The sequence below is a fragment of the Echinops telfairi genome, unplaced genomic scaffold (assembly GCF_000313985.2).
Source record: "Echinops telfairi isolate 266 unplaced genomic scaffold, ASM31398v2 ScPeMD7_23;HRSCAF=83, whole genome shotgun sequence".
Taxonomy (NCBI): Eukaryota; Metazoa; Chordata; class Mammalia; order Afrosoricida; family Tenrecidae; genus Echinops; species Echinops telfairi.
This window is the reverse complement of record NW_022103920.1, coordinates 78,713,465-78,737,987: the sequence shown is the minus strand read 5'-3', so window position 1 is coordinate 78,737,987 and position 24,523 is coordinate 78,713,465. Positions and strand designations below refer to the sequence as shown.

The following is a 24,523-nucleotide window of genomic DNA, read 5'->3' as shown; positions in this document are numbered from 1 at the left end:
AAAGGAATGACTTGGATTCGATTGTGGTACACGAACTCTGATTAAATAAGAAATACTCTACTCACGGATTCCAGCCCAAATCTTGTGGGTTCACATAGAGAATCCCAGCCCTGGACACAGTAGCTGGCGTCGCCGTCCGTAAGTGATGGATCTCAAACAGAAGCCTCATCGAGGCCGTCAGGGCCACACGTTCATTGCTGGCCAAGGTCAGCACCTGGATGGGGCAGCACAGACGTCAATTGTGAGCAAAAGACATGCTGCCGACATGGGGGCCGTGCCTCGCTGCCACCAAGACGTCAAGGAAGACTCATGGCAGAACCATGTGCTCAGAGCAGAACCAGCCCACAGGGCTCTCCAGGCTGCAACTGCTCAGAAGCAGACTGCCAGGCCTGGTCTCCAAGGTACCGCCAGGCCTGGTGGGCAAAGAGCTGTCGAAGGCTAGTTGAGGGCACAACCATTTGGTTCATATCGAGGGACTCTAACCAGTCGGGCCCATGGTCACCAGGTGGGTTTCCGGGTGCTTGTGCTCCACTGGGCTTTCAGGATGTGACCTTTCAGAAGCAGATCACCTTCCTGAATTTGAACCACCAACCTTTGGCGCTCAGTAACACAAAGCAAGTACTCTCTGCCAGGGACGCCAGAGGCTCTGCACCCAGCCTGAATAAAGATTGAGGACCACATGCACCAACATGGACTCATTAATGCCAGCCTTTAAATAACCGTGGTAATTATTAGTAAGCTAAATACTAGACTTTTCATGCAAAAGTCAATTACATGAAAAGGCTCGAATGCCATTAAAAAATAAACTTTCTTTAGACCCTAAAGTACCACAATTATCAGGGATCCTATAGAAACCCATCCAAGTATAAAGATCTCTGAGACCTGTATTTATGATGAACAATGTATATATTCATCACGGCTAATTAATTTAAAGTGGGCATGCATTCTGTTCTGCAGTAAGGAGGGTTATTGATTCCTCTCGCCTGACCCTAATGACAGACCTTGCTTCGCTTAAGTAGTACCTTCTAGACCTGCTGCATCACCTTTTGTTTTTTCCTGGGAACATGGGATTAAACAGCAAAACGCTGGGGACTGCATCTGTACCCTGTCACCACAGGAACCTGTTCACTTGAACAGCAGCTATGTGCCTCCATCCAGCGCACGGCACAACGCACTCGTTCATTGTCCAAACATTCCATCCTCGTTGGGCTACACACTCACTGCCACTAAGTTGGCGCCAACTCATGGGGTCCCTCCCTCCGGGCTTCTGAGACTGGACATCTTTAGGGACATCAATCTCTATGCTGTGGATTTGCACTGCCAACCTTGTGCCTTAGCAGCCGGGCTCCTGCCCACTTAAGATGCAATGATTTATGCTTCTTCCTTAGAAATGGGCAAAGCTCTGTACGGACTAAATTCTCAGTATGTATCACTCTCATTAAAGGTGATTAAATTTCTACCAACAAGAAGAATGTAGGACTCAGAAATGATCAGAAAAGCACCACTGATCCAAACAGTGATGGCGTACAGACGCCAGGTGAATGAGAGGACCACTGTCAACATCAACAAGGGATGGAACTATGGCTGGGGTTTCACACTGAGATGCCATTCACCTTGTTATCATCCATAACTGTATTTAGGGATTCAATCCACATGGGATCAATATCTCCATCCAGGACGATCCATTTTGGTCCGTCGTGCATAAGATTTGCTTGTTCTCTCAGAATGGATGAGAAGAGACCTAAAACGAAGAGGTTTGGTTAGCTGCCATCGAGTCCTGCCCAGACCTGCCTCAGACCTGTGGTCCCTACACAACTGCACGAACCATTGCGACGCCTGGGGCTTTCATAGGCTGATTTCCTGAAGTCAGCTGCCAAGGATCACTGCCCGGTAAGACGACATCATAACACACAATGGATTGAAAGCTATCAGTATCTAAAATAATTTTTTTCTGATTGATACTAGAAACTCTTTTATCAGTTAAGTAAAAATAATGGAGCTGTCTCTTTTTGGTGAGTGGGAGCCTGGTGGTGTAGTTGTTTTGAGTTGGATTGTGACTCGCATGGTCAGCAGTTCAAATCCACCAGCAGCTCTGAAGGGGGAAAGACTGGAATATCTACTTCTATAAATAGTTACAGACTCTGAAACTCACAGGGGTTGTGAGGAGTCAGCACCTGCTGGATGACCATGAGTTTGGTTTGGTTTGGTTTGGTTCTGGTGACTGGTATGTACGCCATTCAAGTTACTCCTGGGCTCCACGCCTGGTTTTGTCATTTACCAGTGGACAAGTTGCCTTTACCCAGGAAGGTTTCTGACTTTCATAACTAAGCTTCCCTATTTATCAAATAGAAATAAGAGTAGCTTCCATGACTGGAAGAACAGTCATGAGGATTTATAGGAGGTAATGTACATAAAACTCATAGCTTATCCCACATGAAGACATTATTCCTTTTTTGCGTTCAGGATCTATTTTAGACCAAATGTTAGTTTATTTCTCCTTTCTCTATTTTTCTTTAGCAATATTCACTGTAGTCTTTTTTGAGAAATATGGTGACTGGCATTATTTCAAGTTCTTTTTATTTAACAAGAATAAATCTGTGTGCTGTGCAAATCATCAGAGAAGCTGGATTACAGGAAGACCCATGCAGCATCAAGATCGGAGGAAGTCTCATTCACAACCGGGGATGTGCAGTTCATACCAACATGCTTGCTGGAAGCACTTGCTGATGAAGAGCAAGGATTATAGTCTTCAGTATGGAATATAACTCATGTCAAGAACACCACAATCCTCACTACTAGACTAAGAGGCAAGATCATGATAAATGGAGAAAGGGTCAAAGTGGTGGAGGAATTCTGTCTTGCTTGGCTCCACAATCAGTGTTCAAGGAAGCAGCAGTTAAGAGATCAAAGGGCACGTTAGTTACCTTAGTTACATCTGCTGCACAAGGCCTCTTTAGAGTATGGAAAGGCAAAGACATTACCCTGAGGACTACGGTGCCCCGCGGTACTTCTCACTGCCTCATATGCACGTGAAAGCTGGACAGTGATAGGGAAGACTGGGGTGTTGGAGGAGAACATTGAAAATAACCATGGACTGCTGAAAGGACAACCCTGTCTGTCTTAGAACACGTAAGGCCAGAGCGTTCCTTAAAGGCAAGGATGGCGAGGCTTTGTCTTATATACTTTGGATATCTTTTCGGGAGAGACCAGTCCCTGGAGAAGGACATGATGCTTGGTAACAGGGACGGGCAACAAAAAAGAGGAAGTCCCTCAAGGAGATGGACTGACACAGTGGCTGCAACAATGGGCTCAGGCACAGGACCAATCTTGAGGACGGTCCAGGACCGGGCAGTATAGTATTCAGTTATGCACCGGGTGGCTATGGGTCAGAACCAACTCAGTGGCTCCTAAACACCACAACATGGATAAATGGCTGCGCCTTCAGTCTGTGGACAACTCAGTGTGAAAAACAGAACACAACAAAATCCTCACCACCAGGCCAACGGACAACCAACCACACGAGGAGCAGATAAGAGATGGAAGTGGTCAAGGATTTCAACCACAAGCTTCGTGAGCCCTGGTGGTGGTCCCAAGCACATCTTGATGGACACAGTGGCTGCAGCAACGGGCTGAGCTAGCCGCCTTGTAGGCTGGTGCAGGACCGCGCAGTGCTTCATTCCATGGTACATAGACTCTCTATGGGGGGTTGGAAGTTGATTCAACTGCACCTAAACGGGTGTCCCTAACATGTGTTTACTAACTACTGATTTTTCATAGTCACGGACATACTCCAGGGAACGAACTTGCCACTTCAGGTCAGTGGGGAGGTTTCGTTTTCTGTGAAGCATCGTGTGCAGCTGCAAGCGACAGCGTCGAAATGAAACTGCTGCCACTCTTCATAACGAAGCTCCCTTTCCTGCTGGTCTCCCAGACTTTCAGCAAAAACAGATAGCACCCACGCCCCACCATTAAAAGACAGAACCTCAGCTAAGACAGTGAAGCTTGATTGCCCCACCAGCGGAAGAAAACTGTACAGAAGTACAGAGAATGAACTACTTTAGAGCCAACCATCAGGGAGGTGTTCTTGGGGGTGACGTGTGGCCAGACACTTAAATAATGCCAGCAGCAAGGTGCTGTGCAGGTAAGTGGAGGCAGAGCACTGCAAAGGGGCAGGTCGCTGAGTGCTGAAGGCTACGAAGCTTGGCGTGCTCAAGGAACAACCAGGCGGTCAGTGTGGGGCCCATCTTGCACCACTGAGCCAAATTCTAGCTCATGACCACTCCATGGGAGCCACAATAGAATTGTCCTCCCTAGGGTTTCTTGTGACTGATTTTTTTGCAAGTAAATGTCCAGGGCTTTGCTTTCAAGTCATTTCTGGGTGGGCTTGAATCTTCAACCTTTGGTTAGCAGCCCAGTGCATAAATGTTTGCACCTCGTAGATTCTCCAAGTGAAGGGGCAGAGAGCAGGAAATGGGGGAGAGAGGAGTGGGTAGGGCACATCTAAGCACACAGAGCCTGTGAGCAAAGGGAAAATGCTAGGTGTTAAGGATGATCCGAATCCACTGGGAATTGAAAGCGGAGAAATGACAGTTTGAAGAAAGCTCTCTGCTGTGGAGCAGCAATGGACTGGAAGAAAACCATGTACAGATGACTTGTCATAGGGCAGGCAGAGCTTGAATCATTGTTATATTATACACACGCACACACTCAGCTGGCCTATCGGATTGTCTGGTCCGGTGGGTCTAGGGCTGACAACGAAAGAGGCTCCAAGGATGAGGCCAAGGTGAGGGCACTTCAGGAAGTACTAACAGCTGTAGCCAAGGGATTTGCAGCTACTTCCAAAGCAGGACACAGGCCTTTCGTCTCTGGCCCCTACAGTGGTGTCTTCTGGGAGGCACCCCGTAAAGGCCGTTTGCAGCAGTCCTGTAAACATCTCTGCAGGCTCACAGGAGTCTGGCATAAGTGATGAGTGATACAACGCACAGTCGGAGGATAAATACGCCGAATGCAAATCAACCTCTTTTCAAATCTATTTTAATTTATAGACTATAAATGCTCTATTTCCAACAACCGCAACACATAAAGAGTAAATCTGTGTCTATGACTAAAATTTGCTTGGACTGAAAAATGGCATTCTAGATAGGAAAAAGGGGAATGCTAGCACTTCCAGAGGGGAACACCACTTGCCATCTTTCCATTCGCGGGTAGCGTGATGTATGAAACCAAAGAGCTCATCTGTTGTCACAGCTTTCGGGTTTAAGTCATTCCAAATGGGTTTCTGCTTCATGGTAACATATGTTCTGTTCAGTGTTCGCAGAATCTGAAGGGAAGAAGGAAAGGAGCTGAGAAGATTCATACGAATTTTAAGCCAAATGCAAAGCAAACGATTTCCAAAGGATTTTTCTTACTCGTGATCTATTTCTGGATATTCTGTGTGTGCTGCAACTGAAAATTGGGAGGTGGGTGGGAGGGGGTGTTGAATAGGTAGATATATGCATACCTACAATCCTTGAAGGCAGAACCCATTCACCCAGTCCTTTGAATGATTTAGATTAGATTGTCACTTTATCATTTGAGAATTTTAGTCTTGGGGGACCAAATGAAGGACTTGATCTAATTTAAGCTTGCTGTTCATGCTAATAACACAAGCCCTGCCTGGATTATTTAGATCAATGAGCAGCAGAGGGCTTGCTAAAAGCACAGACTGTTAAGAATTCCTAGGTAACAACAACAGGTTGGGGCTGATAACTGTCTTCCTAGCAGGCTCCCACGCGATGTTAATGCTGCCGGTCCAGGCAGGCTTGCAATCTAGTGATCTAGAACAGAGACTGTCACCACGGAGAGAGGGGGTTTTGCGAGTGGCATCTAGTGAGCAGAGGCCAGGGATGCTGCCGCACATCCTACATCGCACAGGATGGCACCCACAACAAAGAATTATCAGTGGTCCAGCTGAAGCTGAGAAACCCTGGCATAGATGATAGAGGGAAAGAAACCCTGGGGGCAAGAACTCATGTGGCAGATGCTTAACGGACACTGTTCAATCCATTGATGCCTCAAGACTTTACCGTCGCCTCTCTCTGAGAAGGCCGGGCTTCTGTTTCAGGTATTTGCCATCCTGGTTCACTGAGAGGAGTTGTGAAGAACTGGTGAACAATGGCCGCACCTGGCGGCAGAGTGCGTGGCTAACCCACCGGGCCTTGAGCTGCCACGCTCTCATTGTACCAACGTGAGTGAGTGTGCACGAGAACAGAATCGGAGACCCCTAGCTGAAAGAAATCCAATGCTATAGGGATGGGAAACACGTATTTTTAGAAGCCATTAATCTACTAGAAATTAGAGAATTTAATGCTATCCTTTCTTGAACCCCAGCCCATAACAGAAACGTACTCTTAACAAAATAATTACAGGCCTCACAGTTATCTGCTTTAATATTTCAATGAGTATATTTTTCAGTAGAAAAAAGTGCCTAATACAGAGCTCCCTTTTACAAGGGTTCTCCTTTGGGTTCTGATATAAATGCTGGCAAATTCTGCAGACACTCATGCCCTGAAGTCTCACTGGACGTTGGCTACTCTGCATGCTCATACCCAAATACCCCCAACTCAAAGACCCTCGGTTCTGCACGTACAGTCGTCCAAACAACAGAACACGGTTGTTACCAGGACTGTCGGTAGGACCAAACAAAACCAAGCAGGGAACAGCAGGTGAGGAAAATGACACTCACTACCCATCACTGTTGCATGCAGTAAATCCTACGTAACGTACCACCTAACATGAAAAAACGAGACCGCCGTTGCCACGGAGTGGATGCTGACTCACAGCGTCAATTCCTTCTCACAGCCACACCAGAGGACAGACTGAAACTGTCCCATATGGCTTCCGAAGTGGGTTGGAATGGTTCGATGTCTGGCCTACTGTGGTGCCAGAAATAGGATTCTAAAACATGTATTTTTTCCATGCCTTCCTTTCAAGTTTGGCTTTGGCCTTCCAGAGGGCTACATTTTTGTAGATGGAAGGCAACATTTTAAAGATTTTTTTCTCTCAATAATGTGAAACAATTTAGGATGGTTTGGCAAAGATGAGGAAGAGGTTTTGGTAAATGTGGGTAAAGCTAGTCCATTCCCACACACCTGATATATTTTTCAAAGATGCTAGGTATATTTTCCTCAGATAAAGGAGCTCAGCTCCAGTTATATTGTTGGAAGGTACAGAAAGTGGGAGAACATAAGACTACATGCATGAAGGGGATGCTAAACATCCCAGGTGCAGCACCTCGTCTCCATCTCTGCTCACTGGTCCTGTCTGAATGCAGTGTTATAGCTGCAGCCCTCCTGACTGGCCAACGGCTAGTCAAGGAAACAACCAGCATCAGAGTCATGAATTTGAGCCCCAAATTACGGCAGGCTTCACTGTGGAGAATCCCTACAGACAGCATTGAAAACAGCAGGCCCTCTACACACAAAGATCCTTCTCTAGCCAAGAGCAATCATTGACAACCTACCTTACTTTTCCCTGTGCCCGCGTTGCCAACCACAAAGACGGAGTGCCGAACGGCCAGCAGCTCCTGCAGCTGGACCACCTGCAGGTCAAACGGTCGGTCACTGGTCACCATGGATGAGTTGGGGATAAAAAGCTAACCCACCCTTGGTTGTGCGATCCTCCTTTCCTTACAACCCAGCCCGCCCCCGTGGGCATTACACGCGGAGTGAGTCAGCATCACCACAAGGAAAACTAAAGACCGGTGTGAGGTCACAGGAGGAGAAGCCTGTCCAATGGTACTCTGGGAGTCGCTGAAGCAAACACAAGTTCTGCAAGAAAACCAAAGACTCTTCCTGGGGTTTTCGGCTGGTTTATCAGGTGGTCATGGCATCACCTGCAACTGGGTGATGAATGGTGTCGCCCCTGAAAGATCTGGAATGGTGCTACTGCCCCTGTTTAACGCCCGTGTAGTCACTACGTCTAGATTGGACGGGCATATGTGCTAGCCATTGATTGGCCAGATAATATCTTCATAAGTTACTCTCCTAGATGTTGACATTTCTTCCCTAAGCAAAGCGTATGGTAATTCTTTTATTCCTGTTTTACTTTTTGTTGGGTATGGAGTGTTTTTTTTTTCTTCCTAAAATAGAGGGTAGAGAGAACAAACGTTTCATAAACCATTTAAGGGTATGCTTACCACTGAAGACCATGACTGAATCATATTGAAGCTTTCACCTTCTCGCTGAATGAGTCAACTCAAACATTTACTTATGTTTAATTGGTAAAGACTGTCACATCAGAAAGTCTTCTCTAAAAGAATTTGGGCCGGTGTCATATAAACTGCTATGTGCTTGAGTAGCACTCAAGGGCAGTGATTCTCGGGGCCCACCCAGAAGGCTGCCACGGAAGGTCAGGGCCCCTTTACTTTGAGGATGAAGCTCTCCTCGGGCTGCAGGTGGAGCTCCAGGGTAGACTGCTTGACCATCTGTTCAAAGTGGGGTGACCTCCTCCGGGGCACATCCAAAGCAGGAAACAGGTCACCAACCAGACCCAGGAACACTGGGACATCGTCGGTCACTATTTTAGGCATATTGAAGTCTCTCAGCGCTCTCATCAGTACCTAAGAAGGAGAACAGAAAACATTTCATGAGAAAGCCAACACCAGGTCTAACCAACATCTACAGAGCTAAAGGGATTTTTAATCGGCTTCTCCAAGCAAAAGACAGTGATACTGTATAAGGGTGTGCCCTAGCTATTAAAAAGCCAAAACCTAAACAAACAACCGCCCTAAATGAAAACCCAGTTGCCATAGTGCGTCCCTGCGTAGAACTGCACCCCACTGGAAGCAGATTGCCACCCCTTCCTTCAGAGGGGCCTCTGCGGGGGCTCAAACCTCCAACCTTTCAGTTGGCAGATAAGTTTGGATCACCCAACGACTCCATTCTTTCTATGTGAAAAGCCCACGGGTATTCAGGGTATTGGACCCTGAGGCTGTAAGTCTTTACAGGAGTAGACAACATCATCTTTCTCACACATGTAGTTGGTGGATCTGAACAGTTGACCTTGCAGTGAGGCATCCAATGTTTAACTGACACTGCCATCAGAGAGTTTTCTACCTATCCCCAATGAAACTTTCTGCCAGCGAGTCAGTTCTCACTCACAGCAACCCTATAGGACTCTGGATCTTGATGAGAGTTGAAAGACTCATCTTTCTCCCTAGGAATAGCTGGTGGTTTCAAAGCACAGACACTGCAATTACCAGGCCAAGGGCGACCACACCATGCCACCAGGGCTCCTTTTATTTAATAAAAATTAAATGCCTACAAGTTAACATATCACAAGATACAATAAATGAATCTTGAAATAAGCAACAAAGCCCACTTGGAAGAACATATCAGCCTGAGTGATCACGAGGTGTAGAATGGATCACTGAAGACAAATAGGTGCATAAGCAAATGTGGTGAAGAAAGCTGATGGTGCCTGTCTATCAACAAGTATAGCGTCTGGGGTCTTAAAGGCTTGAAGGTAATCAAGTGGCCATCAAGCTCAGAAGCAACAAAGCCCACATGGAAGAAGCACACCAACCTATGCAATCACGAGGTGTCGAAGGGATCAGGCATAAGGCATCATCAGAACAAAAAATCTTACCATAGTGAATGATGGGGGGAGTGCGGAATGGAAACCCAAAGCCCATTAGCAGGCCACTGGAGATCCCCTTGCAGAGGGGTCTCGGGGAGGAGATGAGCCAGTCAGGGTGCGATGTAGTAACAATGAAAAATACAACTTTCCTCTAGTTCCTAAATGTTTCCTTCCAGCTCCCACTATCATGACACGAATTCTACCTTGCAAGTCTGGCTAGACCAGAGGATGTAGACTGGTACAGATAGGAACTGGAAATACAGGGAATCCAGGGCAGATGATCCCTACAGGGCCAGTGGTGTTGAGTGGCAATACTGGGAGGGTAGAGGGAGAGTGGGTAGGAAAGAGGGAACCAATTACAAGGAACTGTATGTGACCTCCTCCCTGGGGGATGGACAACAGAAAAGTGGGTGAAGGGAGACGTCGGACAGGGCAAGATATGACAAAATAATAATTTATAAATTATCAAGGGCTCATGAGGGAGGGGAAAGCGGGGAGGAAGGGGAAAAATGAGGACCTAATGCCGGGGGCTTAAGTGGAGAGGAAATGTTTTGAGAATGATGAGGGCAATGAATGTACAAATGCGCTTTACACAATTGATGTATGTATGGATTGTGATAAGAGTTGTATGAGCCCCTAATAAAATGATTAAAAAAAAAAAAAGACCTGTGAGGAGACCCTGCTAAAAGACTTGCTTTTGATCTTGAGGAAGGGTCGGGGGCTCGTCTTGCCCTAATATAAAGACAAAGATATAAGCAAGCCAATCCCATCAGATCATTTTCTTCCTAGTACTCTGAGAATTTCAAAATGATAACTTGAGGTGTTTTTACTCTGTTTGTTGTTTTTGTTGTTCTCTGTTGGCTGAAAAATCGTTGAGATTTTTAGATTTTAAAGGGGGTAACTCAAAAAACAGGACGACTTTTGCAGAAAGTGCTAAATGTTTCAACAACATCAGGAGGAAAATAAATGGGGGGAAATCTGGAGGTCAGCATGAAGAGGAAGAGAGTGATATTGGAAAGGTAGAAAATCACAAAGTAAACATCTCTTAGCTGTAAAAAACTGAGAAACAGATTCTGTTTTCTTTCTCAAGTTTAATGGCGTGTACGTACACAGTGTTATATTCTCCTTTCTTTCATCATTGAAGAAGGAAAAGTGGGTGAGGTAGCTGTTACAGTTTTCTCCCCAGGAAGGATAGAAGCTTCAAATAAACGCCACCACATTTGACTGGTGCTGACAATCGCTTCTCCTGTTCCATTCTTCCTGCCCATCCTACATCCCATGAAATGGACATACTTTTTCAATTCAATTATGTTTTCAGGGGCTTTTCCAGAAATACTCCCTCAACTCACTCATGTCTTCTAACGGTCCCTTCCAGGAAGTCCAATGGTGATTTTCTGAATTATTGTTTTTGTGCAAGTTACTCAGTTTTTGTGAACCATGCAATTCCCTTGCACATGAGTTTCCCACGTGTGCCACGCACGCGCTTGCTATTGTCAGCGGCGCATTATATGCAAAATACAGTACTTGATTATAACCTTCAAAATAATTCTTTGAGCTGATTTTTCAAAAGCCCGCCTAAAATCAATTTTTCTTTCCTATTTTCATAACTTTGTACTCAAGAACACATGACTTTTTATAACACAAGAAATGCTAGTCCTTGAAATATCCTACATGAAAACCAAGTACGAGATGTCTTAGGAGGCATGCTCTACTAGTGCCCCCTCCAGGTATATACTTTCATTTTTATGGAACCACTTAGCTCCTCAGACAATGAAATCATGGGCATAGCAGTACCTGGTCTTCCGGCCTATTTTTATCTCCTCGTTTAAGGGAGCCAGCAACAACCAACACAGATTTAATAGCGCGAAGTCCCCAGTCATAATGATCCTGAAATCAAAACAGAGGTAAAATGTCTCAAAAATATTATGAATGAATATGACTTTCATTCCACAAGACAAAAAGTGAAAAATAAGAGTCTGGATAAACTCGTTGGATTTAAAAGAGTATCTTCCCCTCTCTGTTGAAATACCGAAGCCGTGTCCTTTGTTGAAATACCGAAGCGCTTTCCTGCTTCTCTGCCGACTTTCTTTCCTGCCTCGGTCAGCACGAGTTTTCTTCCTAGAACTTTTCATCAGAGCCTTTGCAGAAGGCTCCTCTGTATCTTTTTCACATCTTTCAATAACCCTACTAACTCAGCATTGAAACTACCTTTGTTTCCACCTCCAGCCACCGCATCACTCCACTTGTCCAGCGAACACCTTGATAGTCTATTCTTTTCTGCCCTTCCATCTCTAATTGACCCAAGCTCTATTTCTAACCATTTAGATGCCCTGCCTTGATTTTGACAGGTAATATAGTAAAAGCCATATTACAATTCAATGATAAGTCAGGACTTCTTTGAGATGTCCATTGTTTCTCTAAACAAACAAACCTCATTGACATCGAGTCAGCTCTAACTCATAGTGGTCCTACAGAACAGGGTAGAACCTTCTCTGTGGGTTTTTAAAAGTTTTATTGGCATATAATTCACATATCATACAATTCAACAGTTCAATCACCTCAAGAACAGTTGTGTCATCATCACTACAAGCAGCTTGAGAATATTTTCCTCATTCTTGTACTCGTGCTTATTAGCTCCCCAACCTCCCTGGCCATGTCCTCAAGGAATCCAGTTAACATATTTACCTATTCTGGATTTCATATACAGTAAAACAATTTTAACAAAAACGAACAACAAATAAAACAGATTAAAACCTCAATAGAAAAGAAGGCAGAAAAATGTTAATAACTAGAACAAATTTAAAATATCAAAAAGGAGATGGTTTTCCTGCTCTGACCAGGTCTCCTTCCCCCCATTTTATTCATGCACTGGAGAGAGAGAGAGAGAGAGAGAGAGAGAGAGAGAGAGAGAGAGAGAGAGAGAGAGAGAGAGAGAGAGAGAGAGAGAGAGAGAGAGAGAGAGCGCGAGAGAGCAAGAGAGCGAGAAAGCGAGAGAGAGCGCGCTTTCCATTTTCATCCCTGCTTATTTTCCTTTTACTGTACTTTCAGCACTTTCCTGCTGCAATTGGCTATAAATGTCCTAGGAATTATTAGAAAGACCTGAATTCAAATCTTGCCCCCAAACTTACTATCTGTGGGTTTGGGGCTGGTTACTCCACATAGTTATCTTGCCTGTAAAATGGGGCTAGTACTATGAAACTCATACACCTGTGGGGATGTGAAAAGGCAATGCGTGGTACCTGTTCCCCAAACATCAGTCTCCTGTCTTTGAAATGCCAGTGCTCCTTTTCTCCGCCATTTACTTCCCATTTTTATTTTATGTAAACTGAATCTCCTAAGCCAGTTCTCTGAAGCCTGGTTTTCTGCCTGCTTACTTTTTAAAGATCTTATCCCTTTCGTCGTTGTCAGCACGTAATGCATTACTTGACTCTACTAGGTGTTCACTAAATATGTAACTATTTCTGGGCACATGTGGTGCCATTTCACGCCCACGGGGGCCATTTTTCTCATCTGCTTTCACTATGAAATTAAGATAACCAACAACACACTCCCATGGAGTCGACGCTGACTCATAGGGACCCTACATGACAATGTAGACCGATGCCTGTGGGTTTGGAGACTCACCACCCCCAACCCCACCCCCACCCACCACCAAACCAGTTTATTTGGAATTGATACAGGTATCATATCATTCCAGAGTTCAATCATATCAAGCAATCTTGTACAATCGCAACTACAATCAGTTTCAAAACATTCTTTTCCTTCTTGAGCTCCTTGACATCAGCTCCCTTTTACCCCCACCCCCCACTAGACACCCCAGAAACCCTTATTCTACTGTTGTCCCTATAAGTTCATCAATCCTGGGTTTCCTGTACTCAACACCAGAAAAACATCTAACACCAATTCAAGAGGGTGACCCCAATGACATAACACGTCCAAGATAAACCCCAATATGAACAAACAAAAATTACAGAACCTGTTGAAAACCAGAGGGGGGATCAACTGAAGACAACCTTCAAATCAGATTTATCCTTTTGACCTTCTAGAGCCATCTCTCCAATGCACTCCGTTTAGTGACCACGTTCCTCCCCCTCCAGTATGGACACAGGGAGCTCACCAGAGGTTCATTTCCCAGGTAGTCCCCACAAATGTATCTTGGGCTCCCACTACCATCCATAGCCCCCTGCAAAACAGATTCTCACAATTTAAGTTCTGGTACTATTCCCTCCTTTTATTGTGGATTGCATGATTTACAATCCTTCTTTCAATGTGGACTTAGTTGACATCTCACTTAGATGGCTGCTCATTTGGAAGCAAGCCTTTAAGACCCAGACACTATTTGATCTGATAGCAGGGCATCATCTAATTTCCTCACGACACTGTGCTATAGCACCCACAGCTTGTGTGTTCTCTTCCTCAGGGCAAATATCAAGCAAAGCCATGATGTGAGAATTAATTGTTCTTTAATTGTAGCTGCGGTTTAGTGTGAGCTCCAAACCCATTCCTGAAGCTATGCACGTGTTTTGTTTTGTTTTTAATCTGCCTGTGGCCCCCTTTCAAAACCTCCTTGTTAATTTATGGCAGAGAGTCTTAGCAATCATCTTCCTGGGGCATAAGGATCTTCCATTAACTCTTTACAGGAATAATAGAATGCCTTGTCTTTCTCCCACAGAGCAGGTGGTCATGTAGAACTGCTGACTTGGCAGCTAACAGCCAAACACGTAACCACTATGCCACCAGGCCTCCTAAAGTTAAAACAGAATCATTAATTTAAAAATGGACAGGAGGGAGAGGGAGACAGTGGCCCATGTAAGATATGAAATTAATTAAGGAGTCATGAGGGGGGGAGGGAGGTAAAAAGAGGAGCTGATATAAAGGGCTCAAAGAGAATGCAAATGTTTAGAAAATAATGATGGCAACATATGTACAAATACGCTTCATAAAATTGATGTACAAATTGTTATAAGAGCTGTAAAATCCCCCAATAAAATGATCTTCAAAAAATGGATACAATAAATAAGCGTAAACATGAAAACAAAAATACCCATCATTTTCCTCCCAGACAACCATGAAAAAATTCCAATGTATTTTCTCGTCATTATATATAAAATGTCACCATTTAGATGACACTAGGTGGTTTCTGATGGAAGTAGAAAAGCCTCTTCTTTCTCCCACAGAGGTGGATTTGAACTGCTGACCCTGAGGTTATCTGCCCAACTCATAACCCACTCCACTACTCAGGATCCTTGTCTGTGGTGACAGTAGAACACGAATTTGCCTCCAAATCTCACCCTAAGCATAGGCAGGTTAAATCAGGCACAGCTGAGTGTGAAATGAGCCAGGAGATTCTGGCTGTGCTGGTTTAGTATTTCCATTCCGGAACAGCAGCAGAATCCCACCCGGAATTAATGAAGGGTCATCAAAGGACCTGGGGTCAGAGGCTCTTCAAAGCTGAATTAAAAAAACAAACAGACAGATGTGTGTGTGATTTTCATGGCGCACCAGCAACTCCACCGACTGCAAGAAGCTTATGACTGGAGGCTGGCTCGAGAGGGAGTGTGTTTGATCCATCTCAGGGACTAGAAACCTGTACAGGGACAGGAAAGGGGGCGGGGGAGGCTTGGGGGAAGCCAATCCTGCCTTCAAATAAAGGATCATCAATGAATGAGAAGGTGGGGAACCTTCAGTCCACAGTTCTTGAAGTGTTCTTTAGAAAATCCAATCAGCTTTCCTGTCTCATAGGAACATGCTTCCCATCTTATTAGAGAGTAATGTTCCCCTCCAGAGAGGAAGACACTATAAGATCCCATTTATAACAAAAACATTGGTAACATTTAAAGAAAACCACACAGCCCAATGATAAAGACAAATAAAACACTTGAAAGACAAATAAAACACTAGAATCAAAACACCTCCCATTGGATTCCTCAAATTTAATTTCACAAACATGTTGAGAACTTTAAGGTACAGGTTTTAAACCTTTTACTGGAAGTCTAAAATTGCCCTTAAAGTCCAACTGTAATTTGAATGATAAGTTAGCCAGCATCCACAGCTCAAGAGCTATTTTAAAAGCGATGTGAAAATCAAGAAGTCGTAACAAAAGCCCTCTCACCTGCTTGGAAAGCAGCTCCCTGCAGAGCCTGTACAATGTGATGTACTTCCGGGCTAATGAGCGTGCGTCCACAAATCCTTCGGCAACTAACAGGATTTCACAGATCAGCTCAAGGTCGGGGGCCACCATCGCACAGGGCCTACGGAGGAAATACAAACTGAAGCCTAAGCCCAAATTGCTGAAATCAAGCGACGACTCTGGACCCACAGTCAAACCATTCCCAAGAAGGTCACAATTACTTCTGTCAATCACAGCTAACAAGAACCTTCCCATCCACTAAGAGCACACTGGCCAACTGGTTACTGGAGACCCAGGACAACAGCAGGTCTGAAAGTGGACCAGGCCTGTTAGGAGAGTTTTCCGACACGGTGAGTCCGTTTCTGCAGGCTTTAGCTCAGCACTAGGAGCAGTGGCATCTCGCCCGAGAGGCCGGTGGCCGTCCCTGTGGCCGGCAAACAGTGTTTGCGGTTCCCATGGTAAAAACTCCTCCTGGGCCAATTTCTAGCTGCGGACGTGGCATTACTAAACACGGAGCCAGAAAGAGACCTGTGGGGCACGGTCGCAATCCGTCCCTGAAGGGCACAGCCACCCTCACATTTAGGAAATCCACGATAAACCGACGACTTCGGAACTTCGGAGACCACTTTGGGCAAAGGAGCGGCAAGAGTACTGAGCTCCGTAAGGAAGCCTAGCATTTCCAGTCTTCTCAAACATCCCAATAATAATCATGCACATTTTTGGGGTCAAGATAATCATAGTCTGAAGCACACATTTCTAATTTTTCAATCTAAACATTCGCCCAGAGCCTCCTTGGGTCTAGGGATTGAAAAGACTTCCTGGTTGAGTTGGTCTCTGATCGCTCCCTACACTTTTTACCCTTCCTCATATGAGAGAAGAAATAAGACTAGCAGATTTACTTATTCTATACCTGTATTAACCATGGCAACTACTGCTTGGGCGTTTCCTGCCCGCTTCTCAGCCAATCCGAACAGCTCAGTGAGGTACCTCCTCCTCTAGGCTCATGTACAGAGCTGGAGACAGGTCCAGTTGAAATCAACCCAGGAACTCTGTCCCCAACCTGAAGGAAAACTTTTTATCACGTGAAATTTCCTTCAGACTTTACTGAAATCAGTAATAACTCTCACTTATATTAATAAACAATGTAGGATTTCATCAGTTAAACAAAACTTCACAAGACTATTTCAGATTTTTAATACCAAAATGAAAACATTTGTGAGATGAATTAGGCTATGACTATAAAAAATACTAGTAAGGTATACAATCTCAGAAAAAATTCTTTAATCATATTTAGTTCTAGACTAGAAATATATTACCTAAAAATTTAAATATTGATGTCATAACGAGCAGATTAGATAGGGCAGAAGGAATATAAGAAACCCAAATATGAAACTTGAAAGTTAAGAGGAAATTACTGAAACTAAAATTTAGGGAAAAAAAGGAGAAAATGGAAGAGTGATCTGGGGAAAATCCAGTTGCCTAACATATGCGCCACTAGATTTTCTTGAGGTAAAATGAAAGCAGGAAAAAAAAAAAAGTGGCCAGATTTTTCCCTTAAATTTAATGTAAAGATACAAGAATTTCAACAAAACCCAAACAAAATGAAGAAAACAAAAGCAAAAAAAAAAAAAAAAACCCACATGGTAAGCATATCACAAGAATGCTGGAAAATAGCTCTAAAAATTTTAAGCATTTAGGAATGAGATATATGGAGAACAGAGACAATACAGTATTTTGAAGATATGTCTGAACATAATGTCATCTTTCAAATCTGAAAAAAAAGGTGCTCTTGAATTCTATGTCCACAAAAATATCCTTCAAAAGTCAACGTGATGGGTGCACAAACGGAGGAACACACTGTCACTCAATTGCACACGTGAAGAATACTGAAAGAACAAATTTTTTGTTACGTATAGTTTACCTCAATAAATAAAAAGACCATTTTCAGATAAGCTACGATGTGAGTGTGTGTGTTTTATATTACACATAAACACAAAGGATCTGCAAAAATTTCATGGAAAATGTGTATCTGGAAAAAAAAACTGCATGGATTCCAATTTATTTTTGCATCAAAATAAATCCACCCTAACTTCCCACAACACGTGTGACTAGGGTCTAGTTGGAAGCACGACGGAGGTTAAGACATTAGTTTGAAAACAGCACTCATCAGAGCGACGCGAATTCTGACTGAAACGGAAGCAGGAAAAACATCAAAAACAATTTTTTTGACAGTTTGTCAGATATTTAAGGAATTCCTACAATTTTCAAGGTATTATATTAGTACTCTGAGTGAGGCACAAATGCCTAAGATGTACACTTGCTATTTTCATAACAGCATAAAGGAGGGACTCATGTGAAATCCTCAAATCACTTCCTCAAATCACTTTAACATTTTTAATTTTTTTGACATATATTTTACATACTAAAATTTAATTGTTTGAATACTGTATGTATTCGAGTATAAGCTGACCCAAATATCAGCCAACGACACCTAAATTTACCACAAAAACTGCATTAAAAATGTGCTGAAAAACTCAGCTTATACACGAGTATATATTAAAAAGAGTTGTGTCATCATCACCAGTCAATTTTAGAACATTTTCTTCATTTTAAACTCATTATTAGCTCCCCATTTCTCCCCTACCTACCCTGCCATAACCCCAAGAAACTATTAATCAAGTTACTGTCTCAATAGATTTACCTATCCTGGGTTTCATATAAAGAAAATTACATAAAATACCTCCACCAAACAATAACAAAATACAACAGGAAAACCTCAATCTAAAAAAAAGTAGGAAATGCTAGACCAAATTAAAAATGGGTTAAAAGGGATGTCAAATGACGTCAAATTGTAACCTAACTTTGTATCTGCGTTAATTCAGTTTCCAATGCACTTTGAAGACAAGGGTATTGACAGAGGACGTTCACGTATACATAATAAAAAGCCTTATGTATACGTGCCTGAATCCTGTTTAGGAAACAATGAGCGTTAGACAGAGGACACACCATTCAATAACACTCATTCCCTCTGGCAGTAAATCTCCAGATTTACGGGGAAGCTTGGGTGGAAGAATGGTACCATCATTGATGCTTTTCAAAAGGCTATTGGGAAATGCCTCAGAGAGACCATCAGTTTATAAATAACTCATTTAAACAAGGGATGAGAGTATGCTGAAGATCCACACCAATCTATGAGGAAACAATCTTGTTAATTCCCTAATTGAAGGGGACTTACAGTACCAGCACAAACAATAAGCAACACCATCTACATCAGACTTGGTTCAGTTTATAAAACTCTGACTGAAAAATTCCGGTCGAGCAAGCTTTCTGCTCTATGGGCACCAAAAGTGTTGAATCAAAGATCATCTGCAGATAAAAGCAGAGCTTTCAGATCCTGAAGAATTTCTTCTTCGAAGAATTGCAACGGAATATGAAACATGGCTTTACCAGGATGATCTTAAAGACAAAGCACAATCCAAGCACTGGTTACTGGTAGACGTGGTCCAATTAAAGCAAAATCAAACCAAGCAAGAGCAAAGGTCATGTCCAAAGTTTTGGGGGATGGAGGTATTTTGCTTGTTGACTTTCTGGAAGGGCAAAGAATGTTACCGTCTGCTAACTACTAGAGCACTTTGAGAAAGTTGGGTGTAACTTTAGCAGAGAAATGCCCAACAAAGATTGTAGAGCCCTTTCCCACCGTAACAATGCTCCAGCTCATTTCTCTAATCAAACAAGACAAGTTTTGCAAGAGTTCCAGGGAGAACTCTTTAGGCATTCTCCTTAAACCCTCATTTGGTTCCTTCTGACGTTTGTTTAGGAGCTTTGGTCGTGCAGTGGTTACACCCCGGGCTGCGGTCCTCACGGTCAGCAGTGGGACGCTCCTTGGCGCTCTGTGGGAGAGAGAGAGCTTTCTACCCCAGCAAACGTGCCAGCCTTGGAAGCTCACAAGGTCCTTCTACCCTGCCCTACGGGGTTGCACTGCGTCGGCCTTGACTGGATGGCAGTTAGTTCGGTGATTTTGGTTTGGACTTGTTTCCGGATCTAAATAAATACAATAAGATAAAAACCTTTAAAGGATACTCATTTTCCTTTAGTCGTGTCTTGGAAAAGATTGCATTTCCAGTTAATTCCTGGAACTCTCAGTTTCTCAGGGATGGAGCAAGTGGTTGGCGTCATTGCTCACAAAAGTGTCTTAACCTTGATGGGTTTATGTTGAAAACACAATGTGTATTTTTTTAATCTTTTAATTCCATTTTTCACAAACTTTTAAAAATCCCCTTGTATACATACATATGCAAGGGGCTTCAAAGACACATGGGAAAATTCAATTATATTAAACTCCCTCTTTGGCACATATGAGGGTAAGTCAAGACGCATTTTCTACCATGTCACAAAGCCCTTATTAAACAAAATACAAAAATGTGAAGCTGTCCTTCCTCGCCAAACCGCCCACATGGTCTCCACGCTTGGGAGGTGGTGCTTCCCGCTCTGTCACACATCTCCGGCGACTTTTGTGTTCGTTCATTTACACCGGGTCAAAATCGTAGTTTTGGTAACCTCCAGGGATCCAAACCATGCTCCTCCTCAATGTTAAATTTTGGAAACTAAAAAGAATTCTGAAGGGGCAAGGTTAGGGTGGGACAGTAGAAGGGGTAAGGTTTACCAGTGACATTCCCATGGACAGCCGCTATGACGATCTGAAAACAGACCCTCACAGTAGTGCACTGTTGTGATGGGGGGTGGGGGTGGGAAGTCCCTTGCCCCCTTTCCTCGCCTTTTCTCACCAATGCAGTTTTCAATTTTCTTAAAACATTTCTGTAATCAGCCCTCATAGTCTTGTGTCCTCTGGGAAAATCTGTCAAGATGACTACTTTGGAAGAACCCCTCAAAACCACTACCACAACTTTCTGAGTTGACCTAGCCCGAGTTTAACTGAGCCCCAGATTCTCTCAGAAGACACTCTGGGCACTAGATTCTGCTCTCTGGGTTGTATTGATAAATTAAGGACTTGTGCCTGGTTACAATTTATTCGATAAAAAGTTAATTAGCTTTAAACTTGCTTAAAGGCTGATGGAAAGATGAGCTCTGAATCGGCTGATCTTTGTTCAATGCTCTTGGTATCTATTGGGCCAGAACCTTGCTGAGACCAAGATATTCCACTAACATGGAAAATGTTGAAGCAGGGATGATCCGTACACTTCAGAAATATTGAACTCATGGTAATTTGCTGGTCTTCTTTCAACCGCTTTTAGATTTTAGCCACAGTTTATTCATTGATTGATTTTAGCCATAGTTTGTTCATTCATTGAGGACAACAGTTTTCCCTCCCTTGTCTCATCTTTGAAGTCTCCCCAAACTTTTTGAGACTTTGGTCTATCTAAAAATGGTTGTTTTACATTGAGTAGAATTTTTGGAAACATTGTGCAAAGCTTCGATGTTTGGGAAGATGTCTACTTGAGTAAAAAAAAAACACCTTGTATTAGCTCTGTCTCCAAAATTGCTTTATTTTTCAGCACAAAAACATCTTTTTTAAGGCACCCCAATTAGATCAAGACAAATGTATTACTAAGCGAATTTATCCAATGCCAACCACTAACTGCAGGGACATGTTTAAACATTTTTTTAAAAATCCATGCATGTATGAAACCTAGCAGCAATGCAGACTTTTACACACTCACACAGATACATGAATGTGGTAGTTACGTAATCTCATGTCAACTTGAGGATATCAGAGTGAAGGGGTGGAATCTAGTCTGCCAATCAGGTCACAGCCTGATGATGCCTCCGTGTGGGTGTGGCCTTCTCATGAGGATTCTGGGCACTTCCTCTCTTTTTCCTTGGAGGTGGGACACTCTCTCTCTCTGTGCCTTTGTCTTCCTGTGGACAAGCCATGCAGGCACCTGCTGAGCACTGCAGAACCTCTCTGTTTCATCTGGCTGTTGAGGAGCCACCTGGAGACCGATGCCAGTGTTGACATGTTTCCACCACCAATGGATCCACAAGCTTTTTCACCCACCTGCCTGTAATCTTCCTGCATTTGGCATCACTACAAGTGGCTACATGAGTCTGAAGAGGAACTTATACACTAGTCTCGGATACATGGGCTAATATCTGACTTAGCCTTGATCTGCACTGGGCTGAGAGGTTTTCTTAACCTAAGACTACTCCTAGATGCAAAGTGCTGTGTTAGACATCATGAGTGTCTCTAGACTTGTTTCTCTAGTCAACCCAGCCTAACACAGGTACTGAAGCCCTCATGGCACAATGGTTAACTGTGCAGACACTAATCTAATGGTTAGTGAAAATGGACGGTTAAAACGGGTTAGTTAAAATGAACTCCTCAGGGAAAAGACCTGGAAATCAACTCCCATAAATATTAAAAACCATAGCCACAGTCCATTCAAACTCACAGTGGCTCTGTACTGAGTTTTCAAGATGATGAATCTTGATGGGTACTGACAGTCTCATCTTTCTCCCAAGAAATGATGGGTTTGAACCACTGACCTGTGGTTGATCACCAATGTCTAACCACCAGGGCTCCTCCCATGAAGATTACAGCCTAGATAACCATACAGGGGCAGTTCTATTCTGCCCAATAGGGCTGCTCTGAGTTGGCTTTGGGTCAACAACTTGGATGAAGCTCAGAACTATCATGTTCAAGAAAAAAGCCAGACATAAGAGTACACACTCTGTGATTATATTACAGAAATTATAGAAAAGGTTGATCTTCTTTTCTCTGACATATATGTGGGATCCACTTCAAAGAGTGCTGGGGAAATTCTGTATCTTGATAGTGGTGTTTTCACCAAGGGTTCACTTACCTGGTTTCATCATTGTGCAAATTATATATGAGTGAAGTTATCTTAAAACACAATTATAACTTTAAAGGACGTAGTAACTCAAGATCTTGGATAATTACTGGTGAGTGTATACAAGGGTAGAATACTTTTGAAAATTAGGTCAGTAATAGGTCTTACAATCTTTCACCCAGTAATGTACAATTAGGAACATATTCTGGTGTGAAAACATGAAGAAAAGATAATCCTGTATATAGCTGTTTAGAGCCTGTTATTTTATAATGATGAAAAACTGAAAGAAAAAAACAACTACCTTGCATTTAGACAATAGATAATGCTTTTTAAAAATCACAAAAAAAGCCATCATGTGGATTGTTTTGCTGCTACAGGAGCCCAATAATTCCAAAGAAACTTCAACAATATGATAAAATGCTTGTGTCAAAATATTAAGTGACAAGCACTAAATAAAAATCATGTGCACTGCAATATCTTAATTCCCTAAGAGGGGCATTATAAACAAGGTTAGAAAAAAAACCTGATAATTTCTGAGGGGTCAATTTGTAATTTTTATCATTAGTCTAAATTCTCCAAATGTTCTATTATTTATGAAAATTACATTTATAATAAAAGTATCGACACGAAATGCTACAAGATAACCAAATGGGCCACATAACTTCTATACATGCACCCAATGTTATTTCCTTTGTTGCTGTTGAGAAAATACAGAGCAAAACACACATCAATTCAATAGTTTCTACTTGTGCCAGCTAGTGACACTGATTATATTCTTTGTACAGCCATTCTTAGCCGCTCTTTTGGAGTCGTTCCTCCTCCATTAGCATAAATTCACTGCCCCCTGAGGCTCCTATCTAATCTTTCCAATTGCTGTTGTCAGTTTGATCACATATATATAGTTCTTTAAAAGCATAATGTTCAAGGCAGGGTGTGTGTGTTTTTTTTACTAGTTAAGCTAAACGACTGTTCGGTTTTCAGCAGATCTCAGGAGCTAGTTTTGTTTCTGAAGGCTCTTTGTGGTCTTCTCGAGGAGGTCAGTAACTTTCATGGCTCCAGGTAGCTTTTAAATAATGATGGTGGGTCTTGTTTTCACAAGGCAGAAGGGTTAATTTAGCATGGGCAAAGTTCTCTAACAAGAGATTTCCCAAGAGAGGAGCCTGGCTTTTCCAGAGGATGACTGCGGAATGAGCCACCCACCAGTGCCACCAGTGCAAACCCGCGACGTTAGGTGGCATGAGCGCTCCAGAGGCTGAGCCAACGCACACACTTGCCTGAAAAGAGCTTTGAGATTCTCCGGTAATTCTGTCCGACCCGCGTAGCCTGGGTTCATAGTAATGAATATTCCGACTGATGGCTTCAGAGAGATCGCTTCTCCCAGAAATACAAATCTACCATAAAAAGAATGTTGATGGAATTAAATGTGTTCATTGAATACGAATGCACACTGGGAAATGCAAATTATTATTAGGAAGCAGTTTATTCTGGGACATTTTCTTTAGAATGCATAAGCATACAGATTTTAAATTTGTTTTGAAGCAAGGATATGGAAAATACTCTCCCCTCCCTGCCCACCCTCCCCCAAGGAATTACAACTCTGGGAAGTATTCTCTTCTACTTTACTGCTGCCAGTAGCATGCTAGAGCTGAAAACTGAGGTTCTTAGGACAACAGGTGACAAAAGGGTATGGCACCTTCGCCTTCCAGGTGGGTTACAATTACCTGAGTGGGACGCAGCTTAGAGAATACCTATGCTAAAAGGAGAAAATAGTTTCCTATTCAGTCTTTTTTGTCCTCCTTGCCTTCAATCTCCCCCTGGCCACCTTTGTTCCTTCTATCCATTTATTTTAAAAATATCCATCCAGTATTCCTAAGAGGCAGAAGAGAGGGGTCGCTATGAGAACCGGCTCTGGAATCAGATTGTGGGGCTTCAGAAACCAGCTTTAGCCCTTCACATATATTGATTA

General features: G+C 43.2%; 1 protein-coding gene across 1 annotated transcript in view; it reads right to left on the bottom strand.

The window, feature by feature from the left end:
• Positions 1-24,523, bottom strand: part of DNAH11 (dynein axonemal heavy chain 11) — a 330,595-nt gene that overhangs the window by 171,020 nt on the left and 135,052 nt on the right. Inside the window, 8 exon segments of the mRNA XM_045288657.1 lie at positions 66-214; positions 1,614-1,741; positions 5,188-5,320; positions 7,502-7,579; positions 8,405-8,599; positions 11,413-11,505; positions 15,731-15,869; positions 23,832-23,948. Coding sequence (XP_045144592.1) covers positions 66-214; positions 1,614-1,741; positions 5,188-5,320; positions 7,502-7,579; positions 8,405-8,599; positions 11,413-11,505; positions 15,731-15,869; positions 23,832-23,948 — 1,032 coding nt within the window.